General features: G+C 37.8%; 1 protein-coding gene across 1 annotated transcript in view; it reads right to left on the reverse strand.

Moving 5' to 3' along the window:
* Positions 1-16,944, reverse strand: part of cped1 (cadherin-like and PC-esterase domain containing 1) — a 216,443-nt gene that overhangs the window by 7,873 nt on the left and 191,626 nt on the right. Inside the window, exons 18-20 of the mRNA XM_060839791.1 lie at positions 14,578-14,798; positions 12,304-12,405; positions 8,195-8,282 (exon numbers count right to left, since the gene is read on the reverse strand). Of these exons, the coding sequence (XP_060695774.1) occupies positions 8,195-8,282; positions 12,304-12,405; positions 14,578-14,798 (411 nt within the window). The remainder of the gene's footprint in view (positions 1-8,194; positions 8,283-12,303; positions 12,406-14,577; positions 14,799-16,944) is intronic.

Here is a 16,944-nt window from a genome sequence, read left to right on the forward strand (position 1 = left end):
CAATAATTACCAATGAAAGTAATTGTCACCATGCTGTCATATTCCTAAAAGTTGTGCTGGTAACTTCAAAGGTAGCTTCAAACTTCAAACTTCAAACCTCTAATACTTCACACCTGCTCCTTTTTCCCCAGCAGAGTTAGTTTTAGCTGCAAGCTTATATAGAAAAATGAAACTGGTTCTCAAAGGCTGCTGGTATAAACAGGTATTAAGTCTTAAGAATTGAAACAAAACACATTAATGTTACCATTTTATTCAATGAAACTGTTTGGGATATTCAGCTTTATTCTACACTCACGTTCAAAGATGTGTTAATCTTAATCACTAGGGTTCGGTAGGAATTATATGTAAAATAACTTGAGTTTCAAACATGAGTTACAATTAGAACTAACTTCATATGTTGCATGATGTGGAGATATTGGTGTTGGACTGGGGTGCACAAAGTCAGAAATCACATGGCACCAGGTTGTAGACCAACAGGTTTATTTGAAAGCATGAGCTTTCAGAGCACTGGTCCTTAGTCTAATGACACTCTGAAAGCTTGTGATTTCAAATAAACCTGTTGGACCCTAACCTAGTGTCATATGACTTCTGACTTTGTAAATTCCAGTCAGTTGACAAAATTCCTAGCCACATGTTAAAGTATTCCATCACTGCCATTACATCAGATTATTGAGTTGGTCCACTTGAACATCAATTTTGCAAGAAATATACATTTAATTGTGAAGCAAATTAAATAACTGCTCATCTTCCTGACTTTATCATATTAATTCTGATAAGTCAAACTTTCAGGTATTCACATAATTTGTTGAGTCTTATCATGATAAAAAAAATTGTAATAAATTTTTCTTTATTTGATGTTGTGTAAGCAATGGCAAGAATGTTGGGAAGAAATGGAGAGAATGAAAAACAATTAGAATTTTGACATCAAAATTAGTTTTTGAGGATTTTCCCCTCAAACCTTAAATGGCAACTTCAGAATCTCAGCATTGAGTGATGACTACCTTATTTCCCATAATTTTAAGCAACTCATTAAAAGCCCAATTCATGTTATTTATGCATGATTTCCTAATTCTCCTTCTCTTGCCGGTGAAACTGGATGGTACAAATTCTCGGCATATAAATTAGAGCAGGTATCTGCAGCTCAACAGAATGCATGCCCTGCCGTCATCCAACTGTTTCTTCACAAATATGTCCTTCCACAGACATCATCTCCTTTGATCTTACAGCAGACAAGTTAGCATCAGTAAATCATCATGCCTGCTCTGAGTCCGACTGAGAACCAAGTCAATCCTTCAGCACTTTATTTTGGAGTTTAGGGACACCTGATACTTGCATGCTTCTGCCAGGCCACTTTGTGCATGGGAACATACATGTATCACATGCACCTGCACAGAAAGCATCCAGTGGCTCTGAGGCTGTTTTTTTAGTGCTCACTCACTTTGCACTTGTGGATGTTGCCAGCCTGTGTATACCTCACATTGCTTTCTTAGTGCACATTCCCAGCCTTCAGCACTGACACACTGGCTGCCTTCCTCTTTATTGCTCACACTTCTTTGTTGGTACATAGGGTCAACTTTGGTGGCTTGCATTGCTTTTTAGTGCAGAAGGAAAGACAGACACCTTGTCATGTTAGGCAACATTGAACAGTCACGGCAGTGGTTTTGTTAATGTTTGGCCAATAATGCCACACCTACATCGTACCACACCTACAGCCTGTGCCAACAGCTACAAGGCAGCACACTATATGTGAATCACAGAATTGTTATGGTGCAGGTAGGGCCATACGACCTATCATACCTGTACCAGTTCTATTATCTAGTGCCAATCTCCTGCACTTTTCCTCTATCACTGCACACTTCTACTGTCCAAATTATCATCCAATGTTCTCTTGAATCTGCCTCCACCACATTTCCAAGCAGTGCATTCCACTCGGCCACTCTGCGTTGTTGCGTATCCTGAAGTCCACCTTGAAGGATGGTCATCTGAAGACCTGTGGTCAAATGTCCCTGACCGCTGAAGTGCTCCCCGAATGGAAGGGAACATCCCTGTTTGGTGATTGTTGTACAGTGTCCATTCATCTATTGTCATAGCATCTGCCTGGTCTCGCCAATGTACCATGCCTCGGGACATCCTTGCCTGAGCCTATGAGGTCGACAACATTGGCTGAGTCACATGATTACCTGCCACATACATGGTGGGAGGTGTCCATATGTGTAATGGTAGTATCCGTGTTGAGACTCTGAAACATCTTGCAGTGATTGCCATGACAGGGTTGTGCAGTGTTCTGGTCGATGTTGTCCTGAAAGCTGGGCAGTTTGCTGTGAACAATGGTCTGTTTGGTGGTTGTTTAAAGGTGAGAAGTGGAGGCATACTAATGAACCAAAACTTGCAACCCATTCTAAAAGATAAAAGACTTAACAGCAATCTAGGTTTGTGCAATATATCATTTCAGCTGCATGACACTGTAGTCTTTTGCTATAAATTCTGTGTCTTATGGTTCTGCTCCACAGCTACTCTGATGAAGAAGCAGTGCTCTGAAAGCTAGTGCTTCCAAATAAACCTGTTAGACTATAACCTGGTGTTGTGTGATTTTTAACTTTGACCACCCCAGTCCAAAACCGGCTCCTCCACATCGTGGAGAGAAAGTGTGAGTTTGATATAGTGGATCAGCCATGATCATATCGAATGGCAGAGCAGGATTGAAAGGCTGTATCAACTACTACTGCTTCTAGTTTCTATATTTCACTATCAGAAGAATTGCTTTGGCAATCCTCCAGTGGTGATGTGCAATATAGAGCTCAAAGCCATGTGGATGGATGTTGCAAACAGATGGAGTCTCCCTGCTCCAATGGAACTGAAAAAAGGGAAAAGTGTTTTGTGTTATTAAGAGTGTCAGTATAATCAAACCCATATTTAACTTTTACTTTTGGGCCAATATTTGGAGTCAAGCAAAAGGCTTCATAATATAATTTAAGACTTTGCTGACAATCTTGCAAGGACTTTAGGAGAATGTATAGTGTGCATGTTTGAACTAATGGTCAAAAACAAAACCAAAGAGTGATAATGGATGCACCTTGTTTTCTAGTCTACACATTCAGTACAGAGATGCCATAAGGCACACTGTTTGCAGGGCCTATGAGTAGTGCTTAGTAAGATGTATGTGTTGGGTACGTGGATAACCAAAACTGCCACCAGCAGTGATATGCTTGACTCATTAGAATGCACACACATAGGGAGGTATGTATACTGACTGTGTGTTTAACTATCTGGGGGTACCAATTTCTAACTTTTAGATGTTTGGTTTTCTATTGCTCTTGGTCATGGTAAGTAAGCAAACACAGGTGGAGGATTTCTCATTGGAAGATTGCCCAAATTTGAAGAAATGACTCCAGGCTTTTTTGTTCTGGGAACTGTGAAAGAAGAGTGTGTGTTGTTCTGTCCCCACTCTGACAATTTGCTTCTTTAGTTGCTCACTTGACTTGATTAGTAACATAGAGCCATGCACTTACTACAATGGTTTGCATTGTTGTCTCCAAATGTCTTCCATAGTTGAAAATTTGTTTCATATCTCAATGTTCTGTTCATGTAAGGTTTTACCTTGATGATGCATTAGCAGCCGATATAAATCACAACCTGAGAACTTCACAGCTGCTTGCATTACATTTTCTACTTGAAGTGGAAAGCATTACAATTTGAGGAGAGTTCAAGGGAAAACACTGAGCAAAGAACCCATCATGGGAGACTGGTTAGCAATTCTGGTCTCCTTCCTATCGGAAAGATGTTGTGAAACTTGCAAGGGTTCAGAAAAGATTGACAAGGATGTTGCCAGGGTTGGAGGATTTGAACTATAGGGAGAGGCTGAACAGGCTGGAGCTGTTTTCCTTGGAGTGTTGGAGGTTGCGGGGTGACCTAATAGAGGTTTACAAAATTATGAGGGGCATGGATAGGATAAACAGATAAAGTCTTTTTCCCTGGGATTGGGGAGTCCAGAACTAGAAGGCACAGGTCTAGGGTGAGAGGGCAAAGATATAAAAGAGGCTTAAGGGGCAACTTTTTCATGCACTGGGTAGTATGTGAATGGAATGAGTTGCCAGAGCAAGTGGTGGAGACTGGTACAATTGCAACATTTAAAAGACATTTGGATGGATATATGAATAGGAAGGGTTTGGAGGGATATGGGCTGGGTGCTGGCAGGTGGAACTACATTGGGTTGGGATATCTGGTCAGCATGGACAGATTGGACCAAAGGGTCTGTTTCCATGCTGTACATCTCTCTGACTCTACGACTCTAAATGAATAGGAATAAATGGAAATTGCAGAGTTTAATTAGAAACAAATGGTTCCTCCAATGAAGGCTTTGCATGGAGCTAAAGAACATCTTTCTGCCAATTTGAAGAGAAATAATGGCCCAGATCAGGTGGATCCAAGAGGCACATGGTCATGATAGAGTGATGCCTGGCTGGTTATTCCCCAACAACCCCTGCTCTTACCCTTATATCTATGTGGGTTCCACTTACCATCCTTCTTTCTTCTCTTTTAACTTCCAGAGACGGAAGTTCATCAGTTCATTTTTAATGGTGAAGCAAATTTCATGGAGGTGGTTTTTCTTCTTCTTATCTTGCCAGAAGATGGTTGGACCACCACCTCATTCATTGAGCATGCCTTGCTCTGCCCACCAGATCTCACTTAAGGTAGCAATGCGAAAGTGAAAATATCTGAGACAATGGACAGTGAAACTAATACATCATTTTGCTCTGTTGCTGAGGGGTTTTCTGTGAGGATCCTGATGTCAGTATGTGAAGTCCTTTAATGTAGGGTGGACAAAGCACACCAGCTACTGCATGGGCTTGGTGGAGTAGGCCTTGGTCCAATGGTAAAATGTCCAAAACAACTGGAAACCATGATTCACTGTGTGAGCCTTGAACATACAAATGCACATACTTGTACTGACATCAACACCTTTTCCAACCTTTATAGATGGTGAAATCCATCCCACTCCAAAACAGGTCCATGCAACATGGACCAGCAACAGCCACAGATGTGTCCAAAATGGCATATGTATGTGCTATCCCATGTATTTAAAATGCTTTTATAATGGAATTCTTCACATTTCTGTTACTGCTTCCTGTTTTCCTCTTGGAAGGAAAAGATTAGCCGAAACAAAACTTGCAAGTTCAACAGAGAAGATTCAAGAAAGGGATCAATTGATCTCTACATATGCCAAAGGTATAGACCAGCCATAATCTAGCTGAATAGCAACGTGGACTTGATGGGTGTAATGATTTCCACCTGCTCTTATTTTCTACATTTCATCTTGAGTCAAGTCAAGTTCTGCTTACTTCCAATTTTCCATCCTCATGGAACCATGCTGTTAGCCAGACCCCCTGCTGACATTTGTCATGCACAAGAAATCCATTGAAGTAGGAGGAAAGGCTGGGCTTGCCAAATTGCTTTCCTCACCTGTCAGGGCAGACTCACCCAAGCCATAGGTGACACAATCCGATTTCGCTACTTCTGTAAAATGTAATCTAATGCATTAAACGGGCTGTTTGATGCACAATACCTCCCTCTGTATTTACTTATTCAACCAAAAAGAACCTGTAAATATCCATCTTCTAATAAGCCAGATGCATAATTGCAAGTTGTAGAACAATGCCATAGAAATGCCATTAATGTCTTTAAAACAAAGTAAAAGTATATTTTTTAAGTCAAGCAATGGAATGCATTTTGTGTTAATGGAAAATGTTGCGGAAAGAACTTATAGCTTGCTTATAATAAGCTGGGAAATATAATTTTCTTTGTGGCCTAAGTTAAATTACTTAATGACTAATGCAAAGATGCCTTTTGTAACTGAAACACTTAAAACTACATATGTATGAGCTATATAACAATGAAACACAAAAAGAGTGACAGCTAAACTTAATAATTTACCATTGCATTTGATCAGCCAGTGTATCATCTATTATATTGTACTGCTTACTTGTTGATAACTTAAAATGAATACTTTAAGGCATTCTGCATTCTTGAATCAAAAATAATGGCTTTAGTCTGTGAAGTATGGAAAAATGGACATCACAGAGATATCATCAAAAGCATCATTGCAATGCTATATTAACCTATTGTACTTGATTTAGAAGCCTCTTTGTTCTGTATAAACAAAACTCAAGTGAAACAACCAGATTCCACCCTCCAAAACTGCTAATTGTTATAGGCACCAGTCATTTGAAAAGTATAAGTTCATTTTGAAATGTATGAACATACTGTTTTCTGCGCTGAGATCAAGTCTAAAGGAACAACAGATTTCCTTATGAGCTGGCATGCCATTCTCACATAATATGGCAATGAAATGGACAAAATGGAGACTTTCCATTGACACAAATGGAGTTGAAAGGTCTGGTGACATTTTCTTTTCTGCTAATACTTGTGGAACCTGCAAGTCAGTCTGCTAATTTGGACAATGTTTGACAAAACCTTTCTATGATTCATTGTTTCCCTCTCCAATTTGTTAAAACTAAATATCATGTTACAATGTACAGACTCTTTGATTCCAAAGCTAAAAATCTAGGGAATGGGAGTGAAAAGCTCTATTTTAGCATGATGGTATGTGAATAAACAATACTTGGACTCCATGTTTTGACAGTAGCTTAGCCATCAGAAACCATTTGTGAGGATGATGGAAAGGGATGCTCTGAAATACAGTGGAGTTGAGAATTATGAAATCATCATAATGTCATTGAATAGTGGAACAGATTAATGGGCTGAATGGCCTACCTCTGATCCTATGTATATGGATGGAAACCAGGTTTCTGATGAGGAAATTCAATTAGGCATATTTTTTTCAGAGCAGACACAGGAGAAACACCAAATCAGTGAAGGAATAAGATTGCCTAAATACCAATAAGCTGAGATTTAACTTGATTTGTGGGCATATTTTAGGAGTTAGTAGTTAATCATAAGGATTAACTGCAAGAACAAGACAAACATAACGGTAGAATAAAGTAAAGGTGAAGATGGTCGGATTGGGCTGAAGAGTCTGTTTCCATGCTGCATGACTCTATGACACTATCTAGCCAACAGCTTTTGCTTTGCTGTGCAACAGTTGCTAGAAAGCATCACTAGAATACACATGGTTTGACTCAGCATTCAGGTGTACATTCAACTTGCTAATTTATTATTCTATAGTTTAGGGTTCTGGCAGCACTCATTTAATTATTAGGAATATTCACTTAAATTGTCAACAGTACAAGATGTATATTTTCTGGTCATGGAAAACAATAAACTCAATAATGTTATCTCCTGATTTCTATGTGCTTTATTCTAGCAGGCACCAGTAAGGGAGGCATTTTGACTGCTGGAATGCTTATTTTGTCAGGGGGAGGTAGCATTGATACAAAAATATCAGAAATGAGTTGAGAGACTAAATAAGCCACACAAAAGTAAAGTCAGGCTTTAAAGTTCTTTAGTTTAATTACAATTCTCTGTATCTTTGATGAAAGACAGATTTTTTTTATATGTTGTGCATTGCATCTTAAAATTCATGATCAGTTTGTTATTTGAGAGGAATATTATGAAGTGGAACTTTAAAAGTTGGTTTGAAGCTCTGTTACATCTTAAGAGATTGTCAAAATTTCAAAGTCATGCAAATGCCATAGATATAAATGATTCTGGAGACCTCTGAATGATTAATAATTTAGACCTAGTGAAAAGTATGTAAGGTTAAGATGACCTTCAGAACAGTTCCAATGACAAATTCAACCTGTTCAATGAGCGAACTTTTTGTTGACCTTATCCTAACTGTACATATTTCAACATTACTGGTTAATAGGTGAGTGAAGAATAACTTTTCTTGTCAGAGCTGGATGACTGCTTGTGTTAAATTCCATAAAGCAGACTAGTTTATCTAGTTATAGGGATAAAAACTTCAACAAACAGGCTCACAGGCATTCAGTTTTATAATGTTGAATCATCATGAAATGGGGACTCAGTAGTGGAATAATTACATGTAATTATTAGTGAGATTGAATTTTGATAAAACCATTCCTATACCTTTTTTAAAAAGTTCAAAAGCCTCTGAAATATTGAGATTTTCAATAATCATGTTTTAATTAAGGCAAGCTTCCATTTTTTAAAGATTTGTACAAAAATATTGACTTTATTTGTTCAAAATTGCATTAATTAGCAGTAGTTCGCTTACCAAAGACAGGGATCGGATTCCGTCCACTGGCAGGTGAAATCCCATTCCTATAGATTTTATGATTACAAGAATATTTAACAGCTTCTCTCTGCAAAATATAAATTATGACAATGAGACCAAAATTTGAGGTGAAATTAAGCAATTTATATTTGACTACTTCAATAACTTTAAATTAGTTGACATTTCAGTTGACTTATTCTTCACATAAGCAGAAGTGGGGTACTGCAAGAGCTGGAGATTAGAGTCAAGATTAGAGTGGTGCTGGAAAAGCACAGCAGGTCAGGCAGCATCCGAAGAGCAGGAAAATCAATGTTTCGATCTTCACGTAGCATGCCTTTATATTTCGGTTGTTTCTCTGTTGCGGGGGAACACTACAATATTGTTCCGACGCTTGTGGTTCTACATTTACCAATCTGCCTCTCACCATTTTGATTTGGGTTGGACTGTGGAAATTTGTTGGGTGCAGCCAAAGTAAAGCATGTTCCTTGTTACAGAATCTAAATAAGATCCAATTTAACCTTTTACTTACAAATGCATGGAATGTGCAAAGGACAAGGGGACACATTCCAACTAGTAAGAGGTAAATTGGGACATAAAACAGGAAATGCATTTTCACACAATGAGAGATCACCATTTAGTTGAGCATCCCGATAGAGCTAATGCCAGGGATTAGGGTTCTTCTCGAAGTGAACATCAATTAGTAGGGACCAGATGGTTCTCCTCATCCATAAATTATCATCTAAATTTATGCAGCATAAACAAATGCAAAATAATCAGTTTTGAATAAAGATGTCCCTGGTAGAAACAATGATTTACTTATTTATTTATCACTTGTAATGTCAAATCACAGGATTTGGAGATGCTAGTGTTGGACTGGGGTGTACAATCACCTGATGAAGGAGCAGCACTCCGAAAGCTAGTGCTTCCAAATAAACCTGTTGGATGACAACGTGGTGTTGTGTGATTTTTAACTCAAATCACAGGAGCATTGTAAAACATTGTAAAACTGAGCCACTTCAAGTGTTACTAATTAGGATGACCAAAGATTTGTTGAAAGAAATATGCCTCTGAAGTGTCTGAGTTGAGGAACATGAGGTGGAATGGATAGCTAGGAAATACTTGTAAAATATAAGACAAGTACAATACCAACAATAAAGATGGACTTTTATTTTTGGAAGTTCAAATGTGGATACTTGCTTGTGAGCTTGAGACAGTTTAATGCCCACGAAACTCAAAATACAGAATAAATCATGCGGCTTAAATCTAAATTGTAACTTAAATATGAAGAAACCTCACAAACTCCTGATTTATCATAAATAAGAGGTATGCTTATTGCAGTATCTTTTGTCCTGAACTCCCACAAATGCTGCAGCTTATTTCAAATGCCATGATGTTGAATGGGGTTTTTCTATTATTATTTTGATTTATTTTTCCTCTGGCAGAAATCATAATATTTGTTATTGGAGATGAAAGTGACCAAGCATGCTACCACTAGCTGAAAGGAATTGTTCTACATGGAATTAATATAAATTCTTCTGAAATCACAATATCTATGGTCATGAACATCCATCAAATTGCTTCCACTCTGCTGTCACAACTTCAATGAATTTCTGACACACCTCTGGCAAAATCCTAAGTGCCACAATTCCTTTCTTCAATTTAATCTTGAATCAGGTAGCATTCTCACTGATTTTCTGCTTTGCAATTATTTCTTGAATAATATAAATAGCAATTTGTGACTTAGACTGACCTGTGCCTTTCACAAAATTATCTTATTCATGATTATTCCTACAATTACTTCACTATATATGCACCAGTATTAATCTAAATGCTAATCTGCAAGGTACAGGAAGACTGAAATTAAATTCAGTTCTTGGTGACATAAAAGTAAGAGAATGGTCATCGTTGAAAACATAATGAATAGTGCACAGCACCTGTCATTACTGGTGCAAAAATAAACAAGCACATTGTGATGAAGCAAATAGTGCGTTATGGATTCTGACTTGCCACAAATTGCTGTTCAATTTTAATATTTTGTCATTTGTTTCACAAGAGCCAATAAAAATTATGATTTTGTTGTGAGCCTTTTCATTCACCACTTTCTGTCCACCTGAACAGTCCATTCAAAATGTCCTGCAGTACAACTTTCTTCCCAATAACCAAATGGCTGATTTTCAAATCATAAGCAAACATCATTTTCAAGACGCCCCTATATTTAAAGTATATCAATATATATACTCTTATGCAAGAGATCCAGTACTGAGATTTGTGAAATCCCACTGGAAACTATCTTACTGCCACAAAACCAACTCTTGATCAAAAGCCTTTGCTTTCTATCATTGAGCTTGTTTTGGAACCTTCTTGCCACTTCCATTGAATAGCATGAACTTTTAAGTTATTGATCAGTCTCTCATATGTACTTGTCAAAAGTCTTCCTAAAATCCATGTAAACTATATCAAATACACCCCTCTCAATTGACTCCCCTTGTACCCTTTCAAAATAAATTAAACAAAATAAGTCAGTCCCAACCTTCCCTTTTACAAATCTGTGTTGCATGTTCTCAATTATTCCAGGAATCTTTAAATGATGATTTTCTTAAGCCCCTCATCCATGGCTTCTCCACTCTCACCTTGAGCAACAGGTGTGAAGATGCTCATGAGCTTCATTATCATTAAGATCAGTTGCTTCTCCAATGTCCCTCCCTCAGAGTCATCTGTCTAGCCAAACATCCCTTTGATGTTCCCTCTGTGCTACTCCTGAACTCTCGCTATGCCTTCTGAGTTCATCTTGTCAATTAGGCCCAATTGTTGTTCACTTGATCTTATTCCCACTGAACTGCTGGTTACCCAACTTTCCTTCCTGATCCCCATTTAAGTCAATATTATGAGCAGTTATCTTTTTTCAGATGTTGTCCCTCTTTCCTATAAATCTGCTGTCATCATCCTTCATTGATAAGAAAACAACTCTTGATTCCATTGACCCTTCTTCAAAGTCCCTTTTCTCTTGAAAGTACTTCAATGTGTTATTGGCTCCAAAATCTGTTCCTACCTATCCTGGAAACCCCCTGCAATCAGTTTGTCTCCCACCGTAGTTATTAAACATCCCTTACCAAAGGCATATTTTAGGGCAAAAATAAACGTTTCCTCCTCTGCCTTCTTGACTTTTCTGTGGTCTAAAACAGTTGACACAACCTCCTCTCTTCCTTCCCATTCTAATACTTGGATGTTGAAGATGTTCTTAACCAATTAAGTATTCTGTACAACCAAAATTGAGGTACGTCTGTATTTTTAGGTTACTGTGGATCAGGGCACAGAAGTTATCACAGCATCAGGATTTTGACCAAGAAATGAAAATCCCGTCCACTAAGAATTTTCTCTTTCTATTTCCCTAATTAGTTTTATATCATATAAATCAAACACATGTAAAGGATTATCTTTTTGCATGGAAAACAACAATATCCTAATTGACTAGTTCAACTACAAGTCAGCGTTCTTTTTAGGATCTATGAATTTGCTGAATAGAATAAATGTCAAATGTATGTATTTGCCCTGAAAGCAAAAATTCATAAGTATTTTGGCTTCATGCTTAATGCTAACAAGTATTACAATTAGAATTAATGAGACCTTGTGAATTGGATTGAACTGGTGTTGGATTCATTGACTCTGTAAATGGCTTAACTAGATGTTCTCCAATTGGCATTTTTGGATCATGTGCAAATTAGGTCAAGAAGTTTCGGTATGATAATGAGATATTAATCTTCAGTAACTAGACAGCAGTCCAGACAAGATTTCAGCCTTACGTAGAATTGAGTCTTGGGTTGCAATTGGATTAAAATTAAATTTGAATGGCTAAATTTCTGTGTTCAAATTTACCCTTTTTAAAGGAAGAGAATTTTGTTTAATAAATGGGGCAGCTGAAGGCTTTGACATGTGATAGTTATGTGGTGTGACCCAAGTAAGCACACCCATGGAAAGAATATCAAAGTATTCAAGGAGGGTAGAGTAGAAATGATGCCTGTCTTAATCAAAGATAGCAGTGCAGCAAAATAATCTTAACTTCTAATAGATTGTAAAAATAGAATGAAAATACTTTACACATTCTGCATTACCTTTGTAAAACTTTTTGTATAATATGCAAATGTTGTGTATTTAACCACTGAACCCCACCTACAACCAGAACAGTCTGATCGTTGTTTTCTAAAGGATGCGACCTGAAAGCAAGCAGAGACAAGATTCTTAAATTAACTGGATTGTAGTATGTATATTTTCCCACAATTGGCTTTGTATTAATTAGAGGATGTATTTACAATTCAATACAAGTTTTAAACATTAGGCAAAAGAAATGTTCTTGGATTTTATGAATTATCTTTGGAAGTGGATCAGTAATGGATAAGTGCAAATTTATTGAATGCTCTAAGAGAGGGCTGTATAAACTAGCAGGATCCCAGTTTTGATGCTTGGTCTAAATGACCTCACCCAATATGCTGATGTGGGGTTTCATATTCTTGACGAGGGTTCTCAAATTTGACCAGCATTGAGTATTTGGTTGTCAGATAAGGTAAGATTAGCAAGAACTTGCTGCTCTCCATAGTAGCATGGCATGATTTCATTCTCAAGTTTCACCATGAATTGGGTAATATATGGCATGACTGCTGATAAGTGTGGAACAGTTCAGGAGTATAGGCCACTCTTCAAGAATGAAAATAATATAAATTAATCTCAATGGTTGCTGGTCAACAATTGCAAAATTTCATTTCTTTTAAATTAGTAACAAAGCTGTTCCTGATGAAGGGCTTTTTCCCGAAACATCGATTTTTCCTGCTCCTCGGATGCTGCCTGACCTGCTCCACTCTAACCAAAACTCTGATTTTCAGCATATGCAGTCTTCACTTTTGCCAACCAGATATTAAAGTAAATTTTATTGATTTACCATTATATCAATGCATTAATCAAGCAGTTTCTCCTTCAGCAGTCAAGAAAAGTGCCATGTAAATGCAACTTTTCTTTTATCTTGTGCCTATACATAATCAAAAGTGCAAACTGTACTCGAACTACCTGAAATTTGGATAGATGATAAGGAATAAAATGAGTTCTAAAAAAGAGTCATACTGTACTTAAAAATAACTCTTTCTCTTTGCACAGATTCTACCAGACTCTTTGAGGTTCTCCTGTCTCTTCTATCTCCAAACATATTTCACTATTTTATTGCTAAATAAAGCCATGCTTTGTCAAAGATTTTCATCTTCCACTCCTCAGGACAAGTTGCAAGAAACACCAATACAAAAGGGAAACAATGCCATGAAATCACAGAATCTCTACAGTACACATAGAGGTCTTTCAGCCCATTCAGTTCCCCTCTCCCCAACCCTTTGAAGACCATCCCAAACCCCCCCTCCTTTTCCCATAACCCTGCATTTACCATGACTAATCCTAACCTGTACAGAGGAACCTCGATTATCCAAAGGACATGGGCGGAGTGTATTTTGTTTGGTTAATCGAATGCCGGGTAATTGAGGTTCCTCTGAATATCTCTATACACTATGGGGCAATTTAGCAAGTCCAATCCATCTTTGGATTTTGGGATATTGTATATCTTTGGATTCTGGAAGGAAACTAGAGACCTGGGGGAAACCCACACAGCCATGGGGACACCATGAAAACTTCACATAGACAGTCACCCACTGCAGAAATTGTGGCACTGTGAGGCAGCAGTGCCAACCACTATGCCACCCTTCGAGTAAGAGTACTGATTGGTTGACAAGTTGATCCTGATTGGTACAGAATAGAGAATGCAGCAGTTAGTCATTAAAAAAGTCATTTTTTTCCAGTTAAAATCTCTACTAATCAGAGTCCACTTACCAACCTATCAGCGCTGGTATAAATGGTGTTTTTCCTTTTAAATTGGTATTTTTCACAATGTGTCCTAATGAATGTAAGACAAAAATCTCTGACAAAATTGGTCCTTTCCCCGAAATACTCATGTTCTTGAGTATATCAAAGGACAATCGTTCGCTGTTATGGATACAGTATTACTGAAGTGCTGTTACAACTTTCTTTTTAATCTGTATTTTTAAAATGTAAATGTTATTGAAATTGGTTTTACTTCAAACAGTGTTTCCAGACATTGAGTGAAGATCTGAAATTGCTCTTGGTGGTTCAGTGAGTTTATTCACAATGAGTTAATCCACACTTAATCCAGATAGTCCTGATTTAATTGTTTATGAGGTAGTCAGTGTCAAGCCTTGATTGTGAATAACAGCTATTTGGTAAAGTTAATGCAGGATGCCCATGAAGCCAAGTCCTAATAGAATCATAGCATTCATGAGATGAGACGAACAGAGAAAATTAATGAAAGAAAAGATATTAGGTCAAGTTTGTAGTACCTTTGGATAAGTTGTTCCAAAGTATTTTCAAATGTAGGTCTTTGACTTAAATTCAGCCAAAACTGGGGATAATAAGCATAACTAGTGAATACTTTTCCTCCATTTAAATTGGGAAAGAATTTAGTGTCATGAGCTTTGTCCCATTCCTGAAGAGTTTCATTCACTTCTTCCATAAGATAATACATCATTCCCCTGTTGGTTGAATCGCCAATGAAAAGAACCTTATGGACAAAAAAGAAAAATGCATCAAATATGATGTTTTCAAAACAAAGAATCATATAATTATTACAGTACAGACAGAGGCCATTCAGTCCATCATGTCTGACTAACTCACTGGACGTTATTTTTTAGTGTCAATTTCCTGCATTTTCCCCATTACCTGGCACATTGATTTTATTTAAAAAAACAAGCAATGCTCTCTTCAATGTCTCAATTGAAACTTGTTAAAAAAGTGTGTCCCTGGAAAAGCACAGCCGGTCAGGCAGCATTCGAAGAGCAGGAGAGTCGATGTTTCGAGCATAAGCTCTTCACATATTCCTGATGAAGAGCTTATGCTCGAAACGTCGACTCCCCTGCTCCTCAGATGCTACCTGACTGCCTGAGTTTTTCCAGCACCACACCTTTTGACTCTGATCTCCAGCATCTGCAGTTCTCACTTTCTCAATTGAAACTCCGTCCAAGTAGCACATTCCAGACCCTAACTTGTGTCGGGGTTCATTTAGCTCAGGTTCGTTTGTGATGCCAACAGCACAGGTTCAATTTCTGCAGTAGCTGAGATTATTATGAGGATCCTGTCTGCTCAATCTCGCTCTTCACTTGAGGCACAGTGATCCTTAGGTTAAATTCACCACCAGTCTCCTCCCTCTCTCTAATGTCAGAGTAATCCTAGGGTCCTCTGAGTTTACTTGCTGTGTGAAAGAAATTTTCCTTACCTCACACTTGCTTATTTCGCAAAAGACTTTAAAACTTTGCTGTCTGGTTCTTGACCTATTTACGAATGGGAACAATTTCTCCTGATCCACTGTGTCCAGGCCCCTCATGATTGAAAACATCTATTAATCTCCTGTTAGCCTTCTCCTCTGAGGAAAACAGTCTAAATTTCTCCAAGCTCTCTTCATAAATGAAGTGTCTTATCCCTAGAACCATTCTTGAAAACCTCTTCTGCAATCCAAAGCTTTCACATTCTTCCCAAAACATGACACCCAAAACTGTACATAATATTCCAGTTGGAGTATGACTAGTAACTTCATGATACTGTCCTTGCTCTTGAACTGCATGGCTCAATTTATGAGACCTAGAATACTATATAGTTTAATCACAGCTATCTCCACCTGTCTTGTCATCATTAATAACCAAAGTGTGTGTGTGTGTGTGTGTGTGTGTCTGTGTGTATATATATTAAAAAAATATATATATATATAAAAAACAGGTTTTTCTGCTCCTGCATACCCTATAGAGTAAGCACCCTTTGTTTTGTATTGTCTCTCCATTTGCATCAAAGTGTATCATCTCATATTTCTCCACAATAAACTGAACCTGCTACCTATCCTTCCTCTCCTTCAATGTGTCAATGTCCTTTAGCAATTCTTCAAAATTTACAATTTTTCCAGGTTTTGTGTCATCTGCAAACTTTGAAATTGTACCTGGTCATTTATACATGTCAGTGAAAGCAAGAACCCCAGTAGTGACTATTACAGACTAGGCCAGACCCCTCAAAATATTTCAAGAAAGTAGCCCAAACTCTAACTTTGCTAGTTATTTTAAGCAGGTGTAATGCGGATCTTCCAGGAGTGATGCAGCTTGCCCAACCACTTAGTTTTAAACAAAACTGAATTTATTTGCAAGACTACTGAATGAAATTCAAACAAGAGAGAACAGAATGTAGAATTACCTAACCTATCTGAAAACCCAACAGATTATCCCAAATTAACAGCGCTGTTCCAAATACTTGTAACAATCCCCATAAACACACCTTGGCAAAAAAGAAAAAATCAAACACAGAGTCTTACAAGAGAGATGGCTGAGAGACCCAGCAGGGAACAGCTTTTCCATGTAGCTGTTTCTTTGTCCAGCAGCCTCAACAAAACTGACTAGCAGCTCTGAATCCAAACCAGACCAGAGAAAAGCTGAACTGGGAGAACTTGCCATTCCCCTTTCATTGTACAAGTGTTTTTTTCCTAAAACTGAAAAGACTTTTGCTTGATGCAGTATCTGGTGGCTATAATCAAATTGGCCCTAAAGGCCTGCAAACCTAGACATCCTGTAACCTGTGACTTTATGACCACTCTGAAACAAAAAAACCAAGGACAACATAACATTGTTAAAGGGCCAGCACCATCACACCTCCCCCTTAAAAAAACGAACCAT

This window comes from Hemiscyllium ocellatum, chromosome 19 (assembly GCF_020745735.1).
Source record: "Hemiscyllium ocellatum isolate sHemOce1 chromosome 19, sHemOce1.pat.X.cur, whole genome shotgun sequence".
Lineage (NCBI taxonomy): Eukaryota > Metazoa > Chordata > Chondrichthyes > Orectolobiformes > Hemiscylliidae > Hemiscyllium > Hemiscyllium ocellatum.